The following is a 21,164-nucleotide window of genomic DNA, read 5'->3' on the forward strand; positions in this document are numbered from 1 at the left end:
TGTCAGCAGAACTGCTTTCAGTTAAGATGAGGTGTTTTAGCTTAGACAGTTTAAATAGCAGGTCTTTGCTAACAAGCTTATTTTGACTGAAATAGGTGAGGGAGTACTTGTGTAGCCAGCACTGCCAGCAGATCTGAGTACATTTGCAGTGGGAGCAAAGCACATAGGTGAATCTTGTGGTTCCTCAGAATACTGCTGCAGTTTTGTTTGTTGAATCTCTCCAGTACATCTGGAAATATCTAGTACTCCTGTAGCTAGGAAATGGTATATGGTATGCAGCATATATATTCATGACTTCCAGTTCTGAGTAACTCCCTTTGCCTTGGCTGGGTAGTTTGTTGTGCTTGTACCCTCCTTGTTGTAAGTAGCAAAATGCATCTCTGTGGAGGAAACCCATGGAAAATACACTGGGTAAACTCTCTGTTTTATGATGATAAAAGCTTTCCGTAGACAAAACCACAGTGTTTTGATAATCTCAACAGAGTTACAGAGAGGAGGTAAGAGGTCTTTGGTATCATTCTTCCCCTCTATTCCCAGTGTTGTTCCCAGTGATATAGTCTTCTCTATTCAGCCATGCTTTGAATCACTTGAGTCTACCTACCTGTTCCTGACTGCTTTTCTCTCTCAGTTAAGAGAGTTCTTGGAGCAAAAAAAAACCCCTCAACAGTAACACCCGTAAAGAGTAACTTAAGTCAGGCAGTAGATCATGCTCGGGTGTTTTAAAAACAGAAGCAACTGTTCCAGAAAACTATGAAACTGCTGCTTAGAGTATAGCTTATGCCTTTCCTTGCCATAAATGAGCCCTTTGCTGCTACTGGTCATTACCCAATGACTTTAGTAGACTGGTTCTCCAGGTGATAATGTGCATATTCCTTCCCTCCATTAACAGTAATAACATGTAATGGTCCCAGCAGCTCAACTCTGGTTCTGGTAGGTGTGTTGAGGAAGAAAAGCATTTGCTTTGGTGACTTCCACTGGAAGTGATTTGTTGTTATTGGTGGATCTGCTTTGAAATTTGTGTATGATTACTTTACTACTAATAAAAGTTGTGCTCTGAAATCTAGCTCTTTAAGAGTGATGGTTTCTGTCCTTCCCCTCATATGTCTAAATATGCATTTGGTCAGAGATGGTCGTTTGGGAAAGTAACATATGCCAGTGCTGTGCTGATGCAAGCAGATTTCTCATCAGTGCTTGTTATTTGCAAAGACAACTAGGAGATAGGGGAGGAGGAGGAGAGAGACTCCCAATTCACATCCATTGCTGGCATCACAGGAATATTATTTTGGAGAGTTCTGTCAGCACTTAAACTCTAGATAGGAGACCTGTATCAAAGGAAATTTTACAGTAAGAGCTATGAGATTCCAGACAATTAAACTTTATTAGTCTGCTTGAAACATTAAGTATTAGCTTAAAAGAACAGTTTTTAGTCTCCTCTCCCTGTTGCTGTTTACTGTGTAGCAGTGTGGGAGGGGAACAGCTTCTCCAGCATGGTTATTACTGCTGCTCTTTGTGTAGCCAGTGTGCAAGTGCCCATGGCACAGGCCTGCCTCCCCAGTCCCTGGACAGACTCAGCATGTTACTTTTCTGATGCCTTCAGCTTTCCCTGGCCCTAAACCAAAAGAGCCTTGTCCCTTTATTTTTGTGTCTGAGGTAATATCTTTAGCCAGGTGCCCTCCAGGCTGACACCATATCATAGGTAGTTAGATGGTACCTCTGAAAACTATTGCCCCCCCAGGATTTCAGAAAGTTCAGCAGGTTGGGCTACTGTGTCCAGCATAATTCCAGTGATCTTTCATCTAGATGTATCCCTTCTTACAAAAGTTTTTCTGCAGTTTGATTAGATACCAGATGTGGAAAAGCAGCTGAAAACACCAGACAGGCAAAGTTGATTGTTCCTTAGCCTTCTAGGGGACTGTTAATTTAAGTGAGAACATGTATTTTGGTTTTTCTCTTGAAAATAAATAGTAAAGATGCTGCGTTTCTTTCATGGTGCTTTCTTTTTGACTCTCAGATGTGATTGATGATCATCTGCTTCTGGGTTATGTTCGTTTTTCAGAATGTTTCAGGGAGCTTTGCAGCGTGGAAACTAATTCAGTACTGAGCGAGTAAGTCCATATATGTGCTAAACCCATGGTTAACCTCAAAGAGACTGTTATGTGAGATGGAGGCGGACGGAAATGGGTAGATTCTAAACTGAGCTTTTAAAATAAAAGTAAATGGAGTGAGTTGTTTAATGACCTAGCATTGTAGCTTTGCTTTCAAGTCAAACACTGGAAAAGCAGGTTCATCCTGCAGAGGAGAAAAAGGAAGAGCCAACTACCCTTCTCATGTCTTTTGGGTGCTGTGGCTTACAAGCTTCTGCTCTTTATGATGAGACACCCCCTTGCGACCCCCCAGTTCTCAAAGCAAAAGAGCTATTTAATAGGAAGCTGCCAGTGAGGAGCAACAAAGGACTTCCTCCCTCTTTACTTAGCCTTGGCAGTCTTGGAATCAGTTCTGTAGCATTTGGTAATTACAAGCCTAAAAAAGAAGCTGCCAACCAAAGGCGTTGAACCTGTATCCTTTTAATTATGCTGTTACTGCCTTTAGGCCATGCAAACAACACCCTTTCAACAGGATTTTCAAATACTAGCACTGCCCTTTAGTATGGAGGCCTGGCGTACATTCTTAGCTCTGTTCCACCTATTTTGTTACTTTGCTACATGGGAGAGGTATTGAGTGGTACTTCATCGTGGGCCATAGCAAGCAGTTTCATGGCCACAGAAGTAGCTTTGGAAAAGGCAGCCATGCTGAGGTTCTCTGGTTAAGAGCAGCTTTACAGGCCTCAAACCAAATCATCTCGCTGCCACACTGGTACTTTTTAATCCTTCTGCTTTTCCCACACAGCTTCTAACATGTTCCAAAATCCCCAAGCTTTGTGCTGCTGGTGAAACAAGTTTCATGTCTGGATTCACTGTTGTGGGTATTTTTATTGTGTTTAATTTTGAAGAATATTCAGGATATAGACACAAGTGTGGCTTTGCTTTCATTGTGAAGTGATCTTCCCCCTCCATTCTGGACATACACATCCACAGTTCCTTTCTTTGTCATCCCATTTCTTGTTTTTTTCCCCAGTGTCTTTTATCTTGTGAGTAAAGTTTGAACAGTACACAGAAAGTTAACTGCCTGGAGTCTTTTAAATATAAGTAACACGCACCCAGTAATAAGCTGTCGGTTGTTTTTTTGCTGCCTGCAAAGAAACATAAACACAGCGCTCATTTCTGGCAGGTTTTTACTGTCAGAGTTTCTCCTATTATATTTATCTTACAATTTGCCAGGGGGTGAAGTTATTAAGTTTTAGCAGCAGCCATCGATCAAGTTCACAAGTTAACACGATAAAGGCTCTGTGCCGCTCCGATCCGGGAAAATGATGATCCTCACTCGGTAATTAACTAAATGAGAAAGTTAAATCTTACTTGAGAGCTGGGAGAGATGAAAGAGAGGTGTTTGTCAGTTTCTCAGTGGAAATTAGAAGCAGTTTTCTGCAATTCCCTAAGCTGCTGCTCTGTCATATTTTACATAAGCTCTGGGAAAACGTCTTGTAATTAGTGCTGTCATGGAGGATTTTTTTTGCTGAAGGATGTTGGAATAATTCATTAGATTATCAAGAAAGGCTTGTGTCCTGAAATGATTAGCACAGTGAAATTTAAACCATTAACGATAACAAGTTTAGAGCTTGCTGCAGTGCAGAGGCACCCGGGGTATGTCTGTGCCTATTTCAATCATTTCTTATAATTAAACATTATGTCCTCTTTTTTCCTCCCCTTCACTAAAACCCATCCAAAATTCCTGTTAAGGTGGCTCTGTCTAGATCAGTGACTTCACCACAACTGGCTGTGCAAGCAATTAGAGGTGAAATGCTGCAGTTGCAATTAAGCAGTAGATCTCTCTGTGTCAGAGCCTGTAGTCCCAGGGAGACCGGGAAGGAGGGGAGAAGCCCAGTGTGACCTGTTGGTACTGGAATGTTGGAGGGAGGTATCTTCCTTTTGTCTGAGAAAAACTGTGAAAAATTTGCAGTGGTGGTCCAAGTTCTCAGTCTTTTTAGAGCTCCAGTATGAAGATGTTTTGAAGGTTCAGAAGGTTCCAAACCTTGCTGAGACCGTTTAAGCCACACTCAATAATCTAAGAAACAGCTTTTCTTTGACTTTAAGAGATGTCTTCTAACCTTAGGAAACATATAATCTGAGTTTGTCCACCCTGTGGAAAGTGCCTTAACAAAAGTCCTCTGCAATGATTAGAGGACATGGTGTTTTTTAAAAAAATTACATAGAAGTTGTGACCACTCATATTGGTGGAGAAACAGTATACCTATACCAGAATCAGAGAACTGTTCTTCTGTTTGTTTTTATTGTTCTTTAGGAGGTTCCTTGGACCCTTGTATGGAAAAAAAAAACCAAAAGTCATATATGGGTTACAGCTGTGATATACCATGGCTGTTTTATTTTATTTGCAGAGCAGTAGATTTATCCAGGCTTAATTTATCTGTGGTGAAATACTGCACCTTCCTATAGTTGCAAGCCATTATTTAGATTAAAGTCCTTTCATATATTAGTCGTCTTCTACTTCACTGGGCATACAAATGTGCTTTGTGTTAAATGTAGCCATTTGGAGAAATGGTCTTGTAATTACGGGCTGCAATGGAACATAGGACGTAGCTCCCTGAGCTAGTACCAACCTGAGGCACTCAGTCCCTCGGGTTTCCTGGCACAGCTTACTAGCTCTGGCACACCAGTGTAGGAGGACACCTCTGCTGTTCCTACAAATGAGGTGTTGTGCCTAGAGCCAGCTTGAGCACCTCAGCCCACACTTACAGGGGATTTTGAAAAGAGAACCAGAAAAGCTTTATCTGTTCTGAGTAGTTTGCTCTGTTACACCCAAACTTCCTCCCAGGTAATGGACTACCAGTGCGTATTCTTCTTTGCCACTTTTGGAAGTGAAGCTTATAAAAAAGCATGACTGTAAACAGTGTGTTTGGATGCATATTCACCCTAACAGTATGAATGGCATGTGGGACAGTTCTTTCTTTTTCAGATGATGCCCAGTTATTGTACCAGGAGAGGGAAGAAGCTGTAGATGATCATGTGTTCCAGGAAATAGTTGCTGTTATTGTTCTGAGGTAGTTTGTAATGAGCTTGAGGCAGTTGATCAGAATAATTGAGTCACCAGGGTTTCTCAGGAAGCCAAATCTATCCTGTTACTGAAAGTAACTGCCCTCCCCCCCATCTCTTCAATAATACAGATGCTTGATGTTGTTGTTTTGTTGCCTTTTTTTAATAACGGACCTTTTCACTGAACCCCCCCAGTGGATTTTCAGTAATCTTCAAATGGAAATAATGGAATTTTGTTCTGAACTCTAGCTACAGGTGGTCTGGGAGAGACATTTGAATATGTATTGTGTTTGAGTGATTTGGGAGCCCTGTGAGTTCATCTGCTTCTGCTCTGCACAACTGGTGTGTTTGTGGCTTGCCCTGTCCTCCTGGTCCCTTTCTTTTGTAGACCACATGACCTGCTGGACACACCATAACTACCTCTGGGCTTGTCCTCAATTTTTGATGAGAAACCAAAGCAGGCAAGGGTGCAAACCAGGTCTCAAGCTGACATTGTCAGACTGCAGCTAAAGTATTTGCATGTCCACTAGTTTGGACATAAACATGGTAACATTTTTTGTGTGTTTCTTAGTAGAATCTCTACATAACCCTGACTTCCAGAGCTGTTACAGGTGTTGTTCAATGGAGTCCTCCATTTACTCATTATTCCTACCCAGGAGACTTGTATGCATTTGGGATCCAGGCAGGATGGGTTGTTTCGTCCCATCTAAGCCATCTGTCTGTACACACATAAGCCATTACTTGTTTTTGCAGATGTTGCATCTTCTGTTTGATACCCCAAACCAATGTTTTTTTAGACGTAACTGGGGAGCTGAAGGCTGCTGTGAGAAGAGTGCTCAGGAGGCAAGGAAAGGCCAGAATCTGGTGTCACCCTGTTAAAGGAGTTGCCCCCTTTGTGGTCTTGGCACATCAGGTGTCTACTCCACTCCAGCTCAGCATATTGGTCAGACTTCACAGTCTTTCACATTAAAAAGGCAGAGGTATAGGTTTTTAAAAAATGCTTTGTAGAGAGAACCTGTTGTGAGCTGCACAGCAAATAAAATGAGAAATTAAGTGAGAGCAAGCTTGTATAATACAAAACCTCTCCACTGTCTTAATCCAGCATTTTTACAGGGGTGTCTGTTACGCAGGCAGTTTAACTGCAGCAAAAATGACCAGAATCCCTTAAGAATGATGTTCAGTGCAGTCCACTGATGATAATTTTTTTGCCAGACTGTGGCCTGCTGTGGACTTTGCTAGGAAAAGTCCCAGCCTTTCACACCTTCATGCCCTGTGACTGTGGACTTCATGCCCACAGTCCCTTGAGATATTTCTCTCTATAAAAAGTTAGCCTGAGAGAGTGTGTTTCTTTCCTTCTGCAGAAGAACTTGGTCTGCAACTCACCTGTCAATGCTGTCCCTGTGGTGACCAAATGGAAGCGTCACTCAGTCATAGCCCTTGTCTTGCAAGATCTTACTGGGCACATACAGAAATTTGCAGGGAGTGGGGGTAAAAGTAAGGTTGAAAACACTGAACTGCAGAATTGAGCACTGATGATATGATTTCCATGTCCTGTGTTGTCAAAGAAACTTAAGGCAAACCATAATTCTGAAGTAGCAGAAACTTGTTAACTTGCTTTTTTAAAAAGACAGCTAATTACTGTCTTTTTCTACACTCTGTCCAGCTCTGCTGGAAATGCTGAAAAAGAATATTTAAGTGGATTTTCTCTAGAAAATGAAACATGAATGGTGATTAGGTGAATAGATTTTCCAGAAAGCTGTTTGGGTTGGGGTGCTATCAAAATACAGGAATTATTTACTCTTGAGAGATGAGAAATTCCTGCATTCTAAATCCAGTTTTAGTAACTAGAATTTGTGGTCTCTAAATAACCCACTGTTTTGGCACTTGCTGAAAAAAGGTTTTTTGCTGTTTTTTTCTTTTTCTGTAAAATCAGCTAATCCATGCATTTATTTTAGCTAATTAGGTACCTTTGCATAGAGATTTAGGTAATCGTTTTTTCCCTTAAAGTTAATAAAGTCTCCTGATGGGGTTGATGTCTGGAATTATCATCATGAAACAGAAATATGGCACCTCTATGTCAATGTTTTTGTATTCTGATATTTGAAATTTGTTTCTAATTATCTAATAATTAATAGAGAACCTGTAAGTGTATTTTGTAAATAAAGATGATGTAATAATACTGACTGTTACTGCAAGCTCTCTGGTGTTAAACCATTGCAATGAAAGAGAGAAAATCACATTTTCAGCTTTAATGCAAACTTTTTGACCAGTATGGGAAAAAATAATTTCCCAGCAGACAGTCAATCTTACTTGGACAAAGAATATTCTTGCAATGTAAAATGTGCGCTTTTATTCCAGTAAAAGTGTTTAGAAAGCAGAAATTGTATCTTACTATCAAGTAGTAAATTGAAATGTCTGTGTTTTATTTTATCCCTGAAACTCTTCTTTGAGCTGAGTTCTTCTGACAAGATATTAATAGTGCTCAGAATGTTGAAAATCTTTTATTCCATGAAAGATATACCAAATATTAAGGTGTGGTTTAGCTGGCTTTGCTCTCAAGGTATAATTTTATACTCAAAAGAAATGCTGATAATTTTTTTCTCATCGATTTCATGCATTCCCTATGAATTTGAGCAGAAGTCCATTCTTTAGAAAAGCAACCGAAATACAAATGGAGTTTTCTGCTGGTTCATTGAATTAATTGGTAACTGTAGATTAGGATTCCAAAGGCATTTTCCTGTCTACAAGATGTAAATAAAACTGTGTTTATGCTAAATTGCCACTGAAGGTTTCCCATCTAACCAGAGTCCTTTGTGCCAATCTCTGGCTTGAGCCAGTGTGACGTCCTGCAAGGGTTACAGCTGATGGTGGCTGCACTCCCACTAACAGCACCAAATGTGCTTTTGTCCTTCTGCTTTTTCCCTCAAAAAAATCATAAAATCCCTTGAGCTTCTTTTCATGTGTATGATTTGGGTTTTTATCTCCTTTCTGTTTACAGACAAAACTTGCCAATGGCACTTCCAGTATGATTGTGCCCAAGCAAAGAAAACTGTCCGCGAGCTATGAGAAGGAGAAGGAGCTCTGCGTCAAGTATTTTGAACAGTGGTCCGAGTCTGACCAGGTGGAGTTTGTGGAGCACCTCATCTCCCAGATGTGTCACTACCAGCATGGACATATAAACTCATACCTCAAACCCATGTTACAGCGGGACTTCATCACTGCACTGCCAGGTATTTCTGCAGCAGAAGGAGCTTCATCCTCCATCTTGTCTTTCAGAAAACTGTTCCACTCTGGCCTACCCTGCTGGAGAGGTCTCTTCTAGGGTCAGTTTGCAAACCAAATCATAGCTTTTGAATGAAAAGCTCTGTACTGGTATGAATACAGTAATATTTTACTTTGTATTCCTGTTGTCTCTCAAGGCACATTCTAATATCACCATGGTTTGGCTAGGTTACTCATGATTACTTACATGATTACTTACATGATTACTCAGAGATGTGTAGTAAGGATAGTCATGCCAAGCCACAGGGCAGGTGGTTGTACTCACCTGCCCACAACAATGCATGAATAACACATTTTTTAAAAATTAAAACTACTACTCTTTCTGGTTGCTCAGCTGAGGGTTTCCTTTTTCTTACTCAGATTTTTTTTTTTCTCTCTCTCCTAGTAAAATACCTTCTTGAAGCCATGACTTTGATTAAATGTTTATTTCTAATAGAAAATGGAGGACATAAGATCAAAGGATAGAGGTGTTCTGGTTATTGCATCTGTGTAGTGCTTTCCATTGAGAATATTTCCCCTGCTGTTCTCAGATGTTGCACTGGCTTATCTCATAGAATGAACACCTGAAGTAGTGTATGTGCAGTTTTATGTTGGCCTTGTCTTGTAGATGGGAAACTGAGGCTGTGGGAGATAAAATACATACAGCAACAGAGTTTCTGGCCCAGATTGAAATTCCTGGCTCTTTGGTCTTTTTTTTCAGACCATTAGATCATACCTCTGCAGATAGATAATAGATTACCATTCCAGTGGCATGGGTTCTTAGTTTGATACAGACCTGAGCAAGTGCTACAGATGTTGTGTATAAATAGTTAGCTGAAGAGTTTCTTGCCAAAAGTTTCTCTGAATATCTTTGGAGAACTGCTGGTCTCCAACAATTTCTTCAATCCAGTAATTTGAACGTTCTTCAGAAGGGGTTTCTTGACATGAAATTTCAGTCTAGGGTTAAAAGACAGAAAAAGCACATCTAACTGTAAATTGTACAAAGCATAGAGGCACTGAAGGAGTTTTGCTATGAAATTAAATACTTATACTCGCTGGATTTTTAAGCTCATTGTGCCTGGTAATCAAATGGCTGTTGTAGCATTAAAAAAAAAAATCTTAGTTATGCTAAGTACCTACTTTATGTTAGTTTTTAGTAATCCAGTGGCAATAATCTCATGTACTTAGTGCAGCATTATAACTTGTGGAACTGTTCTGTTTCAGAAAAGTAGTGAGTATTTTAAAAGTGCATTGGTTTCCGTACTTTTAAAGAGGAAGTATACACATAGTTACATACACAATTTTACCAGATCTTTCTACACAAAACTCCATCAGAGCAAGCCAGCATATCTCATTTGCATTTGTTTAATTTCATCCTACAAGCCTTTTTCTGAAAACTTTGGGAAAGTGTTGTGAATATTTTCAGAGGCATTCAAAATTTCTTAGCCATATCACCTTTGTTAGTGGTCTTTCACAGTTACTCTGGAAGCAGCTAATATTACTATCTCAGAATGCAGAGCAGATAGGAATAAGGCAGCTAATCTGTGAGTATTTGAATAGTTGTGTGAACTATGTGCTTAAATAATGTATGTGCATCAATTTGCATATTTGCGAAGTGCTAATGTCCTAATGCATATAGCTCTAAGGGAGAAAATTAATGGCAAGGAATTATACTGGCACAGACTGCAGTCTGTGCAGGATGTCCTGAGTATAGGCAGCTTTCTAATGAGGGGAATGGAAAAGGGAAAGGTAAGAAACTGCATGGGAAAGAGCAATAAACCTACAATTTTAAATAAAATCACATAATAATAAAAAAACCCATGCTTTTAGTATTTTTTAGCTTTCTGAAATTCTCAAGTGTTCAGTATTCTGATTTCAGTTTTACTCCTTCATTCTCTCCCCTGCTCTCCTCCTCAAGTAAGTATAACAATAAAGCTGCTTCAAAATCAGGAGGTATCTTATCTGTGTCCTCCTGTCACTGTCCCAAAGACTGACCAGAATTAAAGGTAGTTTTAGATCTTGAGCATGTTTAGAGTAAAAGTAGCTCAGATTATTTTCCCAGTACTTTGGACAGAATTAAGGTTGTTCGAAAAATACAGCTTAACTGTGTACATAACAAACTTTGTTCTGTTTCTGAAAAGTAAGTTCTCTGCTTAGCATTTCCAAGCTGTTTAACATTTTTTATAACGAAAGTCATTTTTATAAGGGTTTCATGTGTGAAATAACTGAAACATTCTTGTTGTGGAGGGCTGAATGGCTAATCGTGTTTCACATCAATTTAGTAAAAACTTCTGTGAGCAGAGATTTCTCTTTCTTAAGGCAGTCATGCTTTTTTAGGTGTATGTCTCAGAGGGTTGTGCTGTTCCTAAGAAACCAAATAATAACATTGAATTTGCAGCCAGGCCAAATCCTCTGCCCATCCACTTATCATGAATGTGAGGAGGAGAGGCCAAAACATTAGTGTTCCTTCTCTGGGAAAGGTCTAGGATCAGTGGCAAATGACGACTAATGTTCATGGAAGTTGTTGCTACACTTCAAGATCTGAATGCAACTACTGATGATCCAGAAAGGCAGACTTAGGGTGAAGATTACTTGCCCTGTTCCTGCAGCATAGCCTTGCTTCCTAAAGCCACTGGCTGTTCTGCATATAAAATAATGTCTTGCTGTGACTGCTGACATAAATCCATCAGTATTAATACTACACAAGCAGGCATTGTAAATGTCCAGGTGGGTCTGTAAAGGTCTGCAGGCCACATTGGAAGCAACACAGACTGGGAAAGCAGATATGACATTTCCACCCAGTAGAGCTCAGGGCTGCATGTGTCAAGGTCAGGAAGCTGGGGAACATGATGTCCATGTCTGCCCTACTGAAGTGCAGAATTCCTGCAAATTCCTGCTCAGGTTCACTAAAACATTGCATCTCTGTTTCCACAAATTGCTACAGAATCAATCTAAATTTACAGACACTCTTCTGTTGTTTGTTTTTTTAAAAATAATTTTTTGTCATGGCTGTATATATCTTTTCAGATTAAATACATAATAAAGGCTGCTGATGCTTTTATTTCTCCAGCTTGACATCTAATTTTGCATCTATAAAGATAAGAAATGTCAGACCTCTTTCTGCACTCTCTGATAGTGCATGATATCATTCACATGCTTTTTCTACATATGAATGGAATCATAAAACTCTGGGCTTCGTGTCTTACCCAAAGTATATTACCAGTTTAGGATGTTTGAAAGGAGCGAGAGGAAGCATGCTGAATTTTCTCAGTTCCATGCATTGGGAGATAATAAGCTTTCAATTAAAAAAACCCAATGGTTAGGCATTTGTGTCTCATGAACTCTAATCAGAATCAGCTGATTGCACCCCATTTGGGTTTGCAGAAGTATGGACATGTGACTGTAAAAATGCACTTACTGCTTTCCCTGTCACAAGAAGGGCCTCGTCTTTGAGGCTGTTGTTTTAAAGGCAAGAAAATATGTGTTTAACTCTGTCCCAAATGTGAACCAGGAGGAAGATGCATGTAATACCAATCTGCCGTGCTTCTTTTTTGGTTGGTCTGAACATTATGCCTGAGGGATGATGGGGTATAAACTGCAACTTTCACAAAGCCTCTAAAATTTGACCTGTGAAGTGAGATAATCTCTTAATGATGTGTCTCACTTGTGAATTAAACAGCCTCCAAGAGAAGCTGTATTTATGCAGCATCTCATTTAAAAGGCATCTTATTTTCCTGAAGTCTTGCTTGTGATTAAATTTGAGTGCATAAGGGCACATTTTTACTGAATACATCCATCCAGTTAAGAAATGTTGCATAACCTCCCTGGCCCCCAGCTATACAGACATTACATCGGGCTGCTCAGTGCTAACTGGGCAAGTGCTTTACATTTTGCTCCAGCCATGATGAAACAAAGCCAGTCCTGGTATTCACACTGGAAAATATTTGTGAAGTATACCATTTTGATGCATATTTTTCCTCCACTCGCTAAAATAAATAAAGCTAGGAAACCTGCTTCACTTTCTCTTTACACAGCCTCTCCTTCCCTCTCGACTTCCCTGTGCATCTGCATATCTTTCCCTCCCCCATGTCTAAAGGTACCACTACCCTTCAGGGCACACATTGGGAATATATATTTTTTTCTTCATTACGTTTAAAAGCTACTGCTTTAGCAAAAACAGCTTTTGAGCCGTTGGAACATGAGAACAGCTGTAGCAGTGAGATGAGAAATGGTCCTAATATAGAGAGATTTTGGGGGCTGCGTCGCTGAGTTGGAAATGCCATCCATAGAATATCCCCCTAGTGCTAAAACCCATCGAAATAGATTGGAATGACTTCTTGGATTCTTTATTATTTTTAATGACTTGTTGTGTTATATCCAAAGGAAGTTGGAGAACACTGTTTGCTCCTGAACTTAGCTGCAAATGGTCTTCTATGCATTTGATCCTGCACATGGAAGAGGAGATGGAAAGAGAGAGTGTCTTTGTATTAGCAAGGGGAGTTGTTTTATACTCTCTATTCTCCCCAGCAAATAATTATTTATTTTTCTTTCTCCACCAGCTCGGGGATTAGATCACATTGCTGAGAACATTCTGTCATACCTGGATGCCAAATCATTGTGTGCTGCTGAGCTGGTGTGCAAGGAGTGGTACCGGGTGACATCAGACGGCATGCTGTGGAAGAAGCTCATCGAGAGAATGGTCCGGACAGACTCCCTGTGGAGGGGTTTGTCAGAGAGGAGAGGATGGTGAGGAAACTGCATCTTCACCTGTTTTGCCCCCATTCAGGACAGTAGGTGATCTGTGTTTCAAACCATGTTTGAAGAGGGATATTTAGCACCCTGGAAGATGGTGTTGGTTCCAAAACTGACAGTTGCTTAAATAAAAATGTGGAGGTTGGGGAGTTAGGGCATCATTTGGCTATGCAGGAAATGGGAGGGCTTTCTCCTCACTTTCCTCGTTTGATCATGCTCTTGTCCCACTGTGACAAGTGAGATATACAGACTGAGACTTTTACACCCAGCTGTCATTTGGTTCAAATTAAGACGCTATGTATGCCCCAGGGGAACACTAAACTAGTCAGCAGTTCAGAGCAGAAGAGCTTTTTTAGGGGTGGCAGTGGGGCTGCATTTGCTATGAATTAGTTGTTTCCTGATAGGTCTGTTTGTTCTCCTCAGCAGATTTTCACTATTAGATATCTGTTTAATTTTCAAACTGGAAGCTGAGGGTAGGTACCACAGAGAATAGGGGACTTTAGAAATGCAGATAGATTAGTTAATAATAATCTGGAATAGCCTTACTACAATGTGGGTCTCACTCAAGTTTGAAGCTGCTCTGTTAACATTTCATTAGAACTTTCCCTCTCAGGGGTACGTCCTTTAATACATAATTTTCATTTCCAAGGGTGTCCCTAGGATGTTGGCAGAAAGGAAGCTGGGTATGAATATTTCATAAACAAGATAAAAGTGACAGCTCAGGCATTTTGGTTGCTATTAAAAAGAAAAAGATACAGAGTTGCAAACAAAGACTCCTGTTTTATGGTTAATTTTGTTATACTGTTTGTCTCAGGAAGTAAGGGCGAGTAAATCAAGATTATGAAACATCCTTTAAAAATAAATACTATTTTGATCTTCTTCCAATAGTGTAATGGCTATAAAGAGTGTAAAATAAACACAAGCATGACAGTGATAACTTTTGCATTCCTTTTAGTGCCTTATTCTCTCCAGGACTTCTATTTTTGCTCTGTGTTGTTGAGGTCATAGTAAGTCCGAAGAGGACTTAGAGAAGTTGAGTAGTTCCTCCTGTTTCCCAAAGGCAGAGCCATGTTTCTCTTATGTTTGTCTAACTGGTTCTTAAAAAACCTTCACTGATGGAGATTTCCTAGGCCTCAGCTGGGCAAGGAATTCCACTGTTTCACTAACTTCAGTGTTAGAAAGATTTTCCTAAAATCTAGACTGTCTTCCCAGCTGGAGTTCAGCATGTTATATTTATCCCACACAGGCACACAGCAAAGTTTCTCATTCTCCTATTTGCAGTGATCTTTTCCATGTTGGAAGGTGATTGTGTTTCCTACATTTTTGGATTTGCCAACCAACTAACCATAATCCTGTGTTGAATTGTCCTCTTGCCATTCTTGTTTTTCTCTGTTTAGACCCTCCCCAATTACTCTACTTCATTTTTGGAGGATGGTGTAATCAGCTGGGTGTCCTACTTCTGCTGAGGCATCGCCAGAGTTTGGTGGTGTGAGAGGCATGGCTTTGCATGCCAAATGGAGGACACTCCATTTCAGGCTTTCCAGTAGAACATGTGTACTTTTTTTTTAGTGGTGGTATAATACTATGCACTCCCTGTTCTATTATTTTTTATTAATTTAATGCTCAATAATGACACATCTAGGACAGACTCCACGCAAGATCCCAGTTGCTGTCCTGTTTCACAGTGCGCCATTGAGAAATTGTGGTTTCCAGCCATTTGTGTCTCTACCCATGAGCTCTTCCAAGACCAAACTTCTGTTGCTAAGTCATGAGAATAGCTCATGAGAAGAATTAGCTCAGTCTGACATGGTGTATTCTGGATTGATCGGTGTTGCCTGTTATTTGTCATTTTGTCATCTTCTAGGCTGAGCCATCAAAGCTGAGTTGGACAGTCCACCATTTCCTTGGTGGAACTTATTCCCTTTTTTTAAAATGCATGAACTGCATTTGTCTTTTTTCTGTTCTCTGGAACTTTACCTATTCTCCGCATCTTGTCAAGAGATCATAAGTGATACTTCTCAAGTTGCTTCTTCCAGATTTTAGAAATAATGTTAGCACTGATTACATCACACAGACACATGACATTTCTTAAAGAACAATTGGAAAATCCTACTTGTCATCTCAAAGGACAGTCACACCCTCTTACTCTCTTACTGTACCTCTTTGTCAGATTTACACTATGTCCTGGAGGTTGCTTTGACACAACGGGAGCAAATTGTGCCTTTTCAAATTGCCCTCTGACTAGCTCTAGAAGATACAACTGCAGGCATGGTGGGGCAGTTAAGAGAGACAGACAAGAAATACCCAGTGTAATTGCATCTCTGTCATACAGAGCTTTATAGCCTGTAATCAGCACTAACTCTGTGCATGACACGAGGAGGTGACTAACTGGACAATTTGGACTGATAGATAACTGGTGTTATTTGCTTACAGCTCCTTACTTTGCACACGGGCTGCCTGATTTCAGCATTTGCAGCATGTGGTTTACAACAGAACTCCACAGTTCCACAACACAGTAGTCTTCACTGACAGTTTGTCATGGAGTAGTAAGGGTTACACAGATGCAGAGAAATACAAAACAGAAGTCCAAAATTTGGGCATGATTGTGTCCATCTGAATACTTGATTGAATTGGCCAGTTATCAAAACCTGCAAACAATAGCTCCTTTTATCCCAGACCCAAAGCCCAGTGGTCACTGGGTTCCCTTGGGAATTACAAGCAATCCTTTAGATGTACTGTAAACAACTGACTCTACATGGAGCAAGGCAGGGCTTGTGGACAGCAACAAGACTTTGTATTAGGTCAGCCAGTAAAGTTGGAAACAATAGACATGTATAGACGCACATAGGCCTGTATACAGATTGTTGTAGACCTACCCTAACTTCCAGGATGTGTCCTAGGTATTCTGTGTCTCTCCCAAGCATTTTTCATCTCTCTGGGCAAATAATTTTCTTGTGTGCACTTCCATGTGCACTTCCCAGTGTGTACTGTATTTGAAGACTCAAATGATTGCTCTCGCTAAGGTGGGAAGCACCTTTCACTCAATGCATACTTAAATTACTTTATCTAAAGAACTATCAGAAGGTGTTTTCTTGGGGATTTGTTATTTTGTTTGTTTAGTCCTATAGTTTACTACAACTCTATACTGAGTTCATTGTTATGATTTCCCTAGTTCTGGTACATCAAGGCAGCTAATGTACAGTCTTTCAAATGAGTTTCAAGATACACTGTATGGAAAGGACAAGAAAGAAATGTCCAAGGAAGCATTGAGCAATTAATTACTCCATAATGGAGCAAGGGAGGGAGAAGTGGAGAGCTGGCCCAATGTAAACTCTGTTCCTCTGATGCCAGGATTACCCTCAGAGGCATTTGTGCCTCTCTCCATTTTGTGAGGCATGTTGCCAGGCAGAACAGCAGTTACTACGCCCATGGTGGGGTTTACTAGCTTCCACACCGTGTTTGGTGGCTTCTTAACTTCAGGATGAGGAATTAAAGTTTTTTACACAGCAGGTAGTGATTGTCATTTACAGAATTATTTTTTTTTATGCAAAAATCTAGCTTGGGCTATGAATATTCCAAATCAGGGTTGAAATGAGAGAGGCACCACAGATGAAGTGTTGCTTATCAAAATACAGTAGTAGCAGTAAAATGTCCATGTACCAAAACTGATACTGCTCCTGGTAGTGCAGATAAAACTAACCTTGAATGCATAGTGAGTTTGAGGGTTCCTTGGCTTCTCTCATTTTTTTTTGTACACTCTGTTTTAAATGTGATATGAGTATGTGTATTGTGGTCATGAGCCATTCTCACCTCCTGTTGAGTTGAATGGACTAATGTCCATAACAGATAATATATTTCCCTTCCCTGAGTGACTATGCACACATTTTTCATGAGTATTTCAGTGTCAAAATGAAATGCTGATATGTTGCAGGGCAAACAAACAAGGAACCACCCCATCTTGCTGAGTAAATGAAGTTCAAATGTGAATCTGTATGTGCTTTTCAGCAGTGGTTACCCATTTATAAAATGCCAGGAGGACCTTTCTTCAAAATGCTGAAATATGATTTGTGCTTAATAGGAATGTTTTTTGTCTTCCAGGGGACAATATCTATTTAAAAATAAAACTCCTGATGGGACTGCACCACCCAACTCCTTCTACAGAGCACTTTACCCCAAAATTATACAGGACATAGAGGTAAGGTAATAGCTTCCAGATATGGTGGTGTTTGGTTGTTGGATTTGTTAAATCTCCCTGATTTATTAATAATTCTGAAATTGTGACAGTATTTTTTTCTAATGAACTGTTTCATGAAATCTGATGTGTCTTGTCTGTCCAGAGTTTAGATCCAGGACAGCTATTTAAGGTCCTGGGCTTTAGACAGAGGATGAGTTGGATTGTTCAGTGAGCTGTTTGCAGATGGAGTCTCTACAACTTGGATGTCAGATGTTACAGCAGCATTGTAGCATTCCACAGTACTTTGCTTCACGCAGTGCAGTTGAGAACTAAGATGTTATGGGGAGAAATCAGCAACTGAGTCAGGGAGAAAGTGCACTGGTAAAGACTGCAGTCCGAGGACCCAGGGAGACAGGAAGCAGCTGAGCATAGTTGCCTTGTACCTAGTGTGAGCAAAATGCCATGTTCTGGTAGTTTCCTAATGGCAAAAGCAGTGCTCAGGCACTGTTGTGATAAGTCTATACAAACACTTGGCTAGAGCTCAACTCAGACTTTGTCTTCAGTTGTTTAGTTGTTGAGTTACAGGGGAATTAAAGGTTAGAGACAGAAAAAGGCTTTTATGTCACTTCTCCCTCCTCGTTCCACAAAATCACTGAATTTTTCTGGCTGTAAAAGATCTTTCAGATCTTTGAGTCCAACCATTAACCTAACTCCACCGAATCCAGTACTAAACCATATCCCTAAGGACAATTATGTCATTGTATGGGCCTATTTGCAGGAAAAAGTGTGAAGAAAGGTGTCTGCTGTCTCCTCAAGCAAACAAAAAAAAAGGGAAGATAGTTCCATGCTTTTTTTTTTACTTCTCTTTTGTCTGCTGTCTCTCCTCAAGACGATAGAATCGAACTGGCGGTGTGGAAGGCACAGTTTACAGAGGATCCACTGCCGAAGCGAGACAAGCAAAGGGGTTTATTGTTTACAGTACGATGATCAGAAGATAGTAAGTGGCCTACGAGACAATACTATTAAGGTGAGAATGCTCCAAAATGGCATACTAATGGTTTGCAGTGTTTGTGCTGCAAATGATAGTGTCCTAATTTCAGTGACACCTACTTAATCTTTTGTTAGTATCCTTGCCTTCTCCTCCCCTCACCCGACACCTGCACAGCCTGTATACCTCTTTTATCTGGCAAGAGAGGCACTTTTTTTGTACAAACAGGCTTCACTAGCAGAGTTTTTGTCCATCAGTAATTACAGGCTATATAATTACTGTGCCCTGTACCCTGGTGAGAAGGGTAAAACCAATGTTTGTAGTAAAGCCAGTAATATCAAAGACGTTAATGTATTGCACCAAAGAGCCTGTAGAAGACTCTACAGGCACCGCTAATGGTGTTCTAACTGCACTGTGCATGATGTGTTGTTGTAAAAGAAAGATCAGTAGTTGCTGAACGGTGAAAACCTCACTGAGCTGTCTGGTTTTGGATGTTTGCTGTCTTAGATCTGGGATAAGAATACATTAGAATGCAAGCGAATTCTCACCGGACACACAGGTTCTGTCCTGTGCCTCCAGTACGATGAACGGGTGATCATTACTGGATCTTCAGACTCAACAGTCAGGTGCGTTCTTGTGATTTGGAGCTTTCTGTTTGCCTCTAAGATTTTTGCCTTGCAAGCTGCTGGAATGATCTTTTATTAAATGTGTGCTGTTCAGTTAGTTCCATGTCAAGTATTTCAGCATATTTGTTCAGGAGTGTGCTGTCCTTGCCTATCGGATTTCGGTGCAAATGACTGTCAAGGAGAAACGAGAACCTAAGCAAAGGCCAGTCAAGGTCAAGATGACTTAGGAAGGCCACCAAGGTTTTGCATGTTCTGGTACTCCCTGAGAATGTTTTACATTCTCCCTGAGAATAACTTTTTTAAAGTTGGTTGAAGTTTTCAAAGCAGTTCTGAAGGTTTAGTCATCCATTTTAACGTAATTTTAACAAAAGATGCATGATTAGATCTCCTGTGACTTTTAATTCCATTTCAGCATGATGCTTCATTTCATTCAATCTTTCTAACCTTGCATTCTTTCCAGTCTCCAGCGAAAGGCTGGACAGCTCACCTCAGCACTTGTGGTGCCAGTCATGCAGATGTGAAATCCACTAGACGTATTACAGGATCCCAGAGAATCTAAGACTGCTATTTAAATACAGGCACATATGAGTTAGTAAATTGCAATATGAACTTGGATGTGAAAGAGCAAGTCTGTATTCTCCTTATTGTTATATATTCTCTTTTGTCAGAGCACAAACAGTGCCCATGCAGTGAAGTTACAGACCATGAAAAGCATTGTCAATGGCCTTTTCTGAAGCTATTATCCTGTGTTACTATGGCTGCAAGCTCCTCGTGGTTATCACCCTGTTTGCATGGAAACTATGACTGTTAAACAAATAACCATTAAATTAAATTTCTGACATGCAATGCATGCTGTCTTGTGGTGCTGCTACATTTTGGGGTCCTATCATTAGTAGGAATCCCGAATTTCGGCAACACCACCTGCCTGAATACAGTGTGGGAAATGCACTGTGCACACAGATTGCAAAAGGAGAGACTGATTTCTGTAACAAGAACTATCATCTTCCATGTCAAGCCAGGCAGGCCAAATCAGAGACTGGCTACTTGCCCAGAAATACTTTGTTTCCCACTGTATCTGTAAATGCTTGTACAGACCCCAGAGGCAAGTAGGATGCATCACTTTTTATCCTTGGGTCTCCTCAGGAAGTGGGGCTTCATCCAATAGTCAGTACAGATGGGCTCTTAATGCTTCTGAGGTCTCAGGGATGCACTTGCCCAAAGAAGTCAGTAGGTCTCCAGCTCCTGTTCAGTTTGGCAATCCTGTCTGCAAACTGCTCATATGTTAATGGCTCAGGTCTTTAGTCTGACAGTTTTTCTCCTTTGCATTTTGTAATTGAAATGTAGTTTTCTTCCTCATTTATAGTCTATAAGTTGATGTACTTTCAGCCTCCATAAGTTAGAAAGTAAGACATTAGAAGTCTTTCTCACATCCTGCCTTTTCTTACTGCTTGTCTTATTGGCAGAGGAAAGTTTAAACTTCTGCAATGTCTGATGTGCCTGATGATACAGCCATTTTCTGTTCTTATGTAGTGTATCTGGGATACAAGTGCTATAGTGCCAAAGGAAATCTCTTTATGGAGGGTAAAAGAGCTTTGCCAACAGAATAGCCTAAAAGAAACATTTTTAAGGCTTAAAGTCTTCATTTCAAGTCCTAGAAGTTCTGTATGAGGCCTTTGTCTAACTTTCATCTTAAATTATCTTTCAGCTGAAACAGTTGGTTCCAGTAACATTAAATTGACGTAAATACTCTGTCTTAATTTGGGTATTCAGCACATTCCTGGAATGTAGCTGTGCACCAGATGCACTGCAGGGTAAATGCAATTCATGGTGCAACTTGTGGCAATTACTTACATTTATTTGAAAAGCATTATCTAGTCTTCTGCTTCTGTAGAAATTATCCTTTGAGTTGATAGTCCTGTGAGAGAGATCAAAAATGACACCTGTCACTGAACTTGCTTCTCCACAGGTCATGATTAAGTACTAATTGACTGGAAATGGAGTATGTGGTAGGCTGACACAACCAGGAAACATCAGTCTATAAGGCCATCAATCTCATACGTTTCCTCAATACTAAATTCCCTACGTTAAGAATGCTTTTTTCCTGGCTGGGTTATTTTTATGGTGTTAACTGCATTGCGGGGTTTTTAGCTGCTGGACTGTCTCAATGTCTGCAGAATCAAGGAGTTTATGAAATACATCTTTTAATGAACTATTTG

The 21,164-nt window shown here is 40.2% G+C and overlaps 1 protein-coding gene across 11 annotated transcripts in view; it reads left to right on the top strand.

Annotated features, from left to right (window-relative positions):
* BTRC (beta-transducin repeat containing E3 ubiquitin protein ligase) overlaps nucleotides 1-21,164 on the top strand; it is a 119,435-nt gene that overhangs the window by 81,708 nt on the left and 16,563 nt on the right. For all 11 annotated transcript variants that reach the window (XR_007889327.1, XM_051617467.1, XM_051617470.1 and 8 more), the window contains 5 exons: nucleotides 8,146-8,377; nucleotides 12,968-13,154; nucleotides 17,259-17,355; nucleotides 18,224-18,361; nucleotides 18,830-18,948. Coding sequence is in view for 10 of the 11 variants with exons in the window: in XM_051617467.1 (XP_051473427.1) it covers nucleotides 8,146-8,377; nucleotides 12,968-13,154; nucleotides 17,259-17,355; nucleotides 18,224-18,361; nucleotides 18,830-18,948 (773 nt within the window). In the remaining variant the exon portion in view is untranslated. The remainder of the gene's footprint in view (nucleotides 1-8,145; nucleotides 8,378-12,967; nucleotides 13,155-17,258; nucleotides 17,356-18,223; nucleotides 18,362-18,829; nucleotides 18,949-21,164) is intronic.

This window comes from Apus apus, chromosome 4 (genome assembly GCF_020740795.1).
Source record: "Apus apus isolate bApuApu2 chromosome 4, bApuApu2.pri.cur, whole genome shotgun sequence".
Lineage (NCBI taxonomy): Eukaryota > Metazoa > Chordata > Aves > Apodiformes > Apodidae > Apus > Apus apus.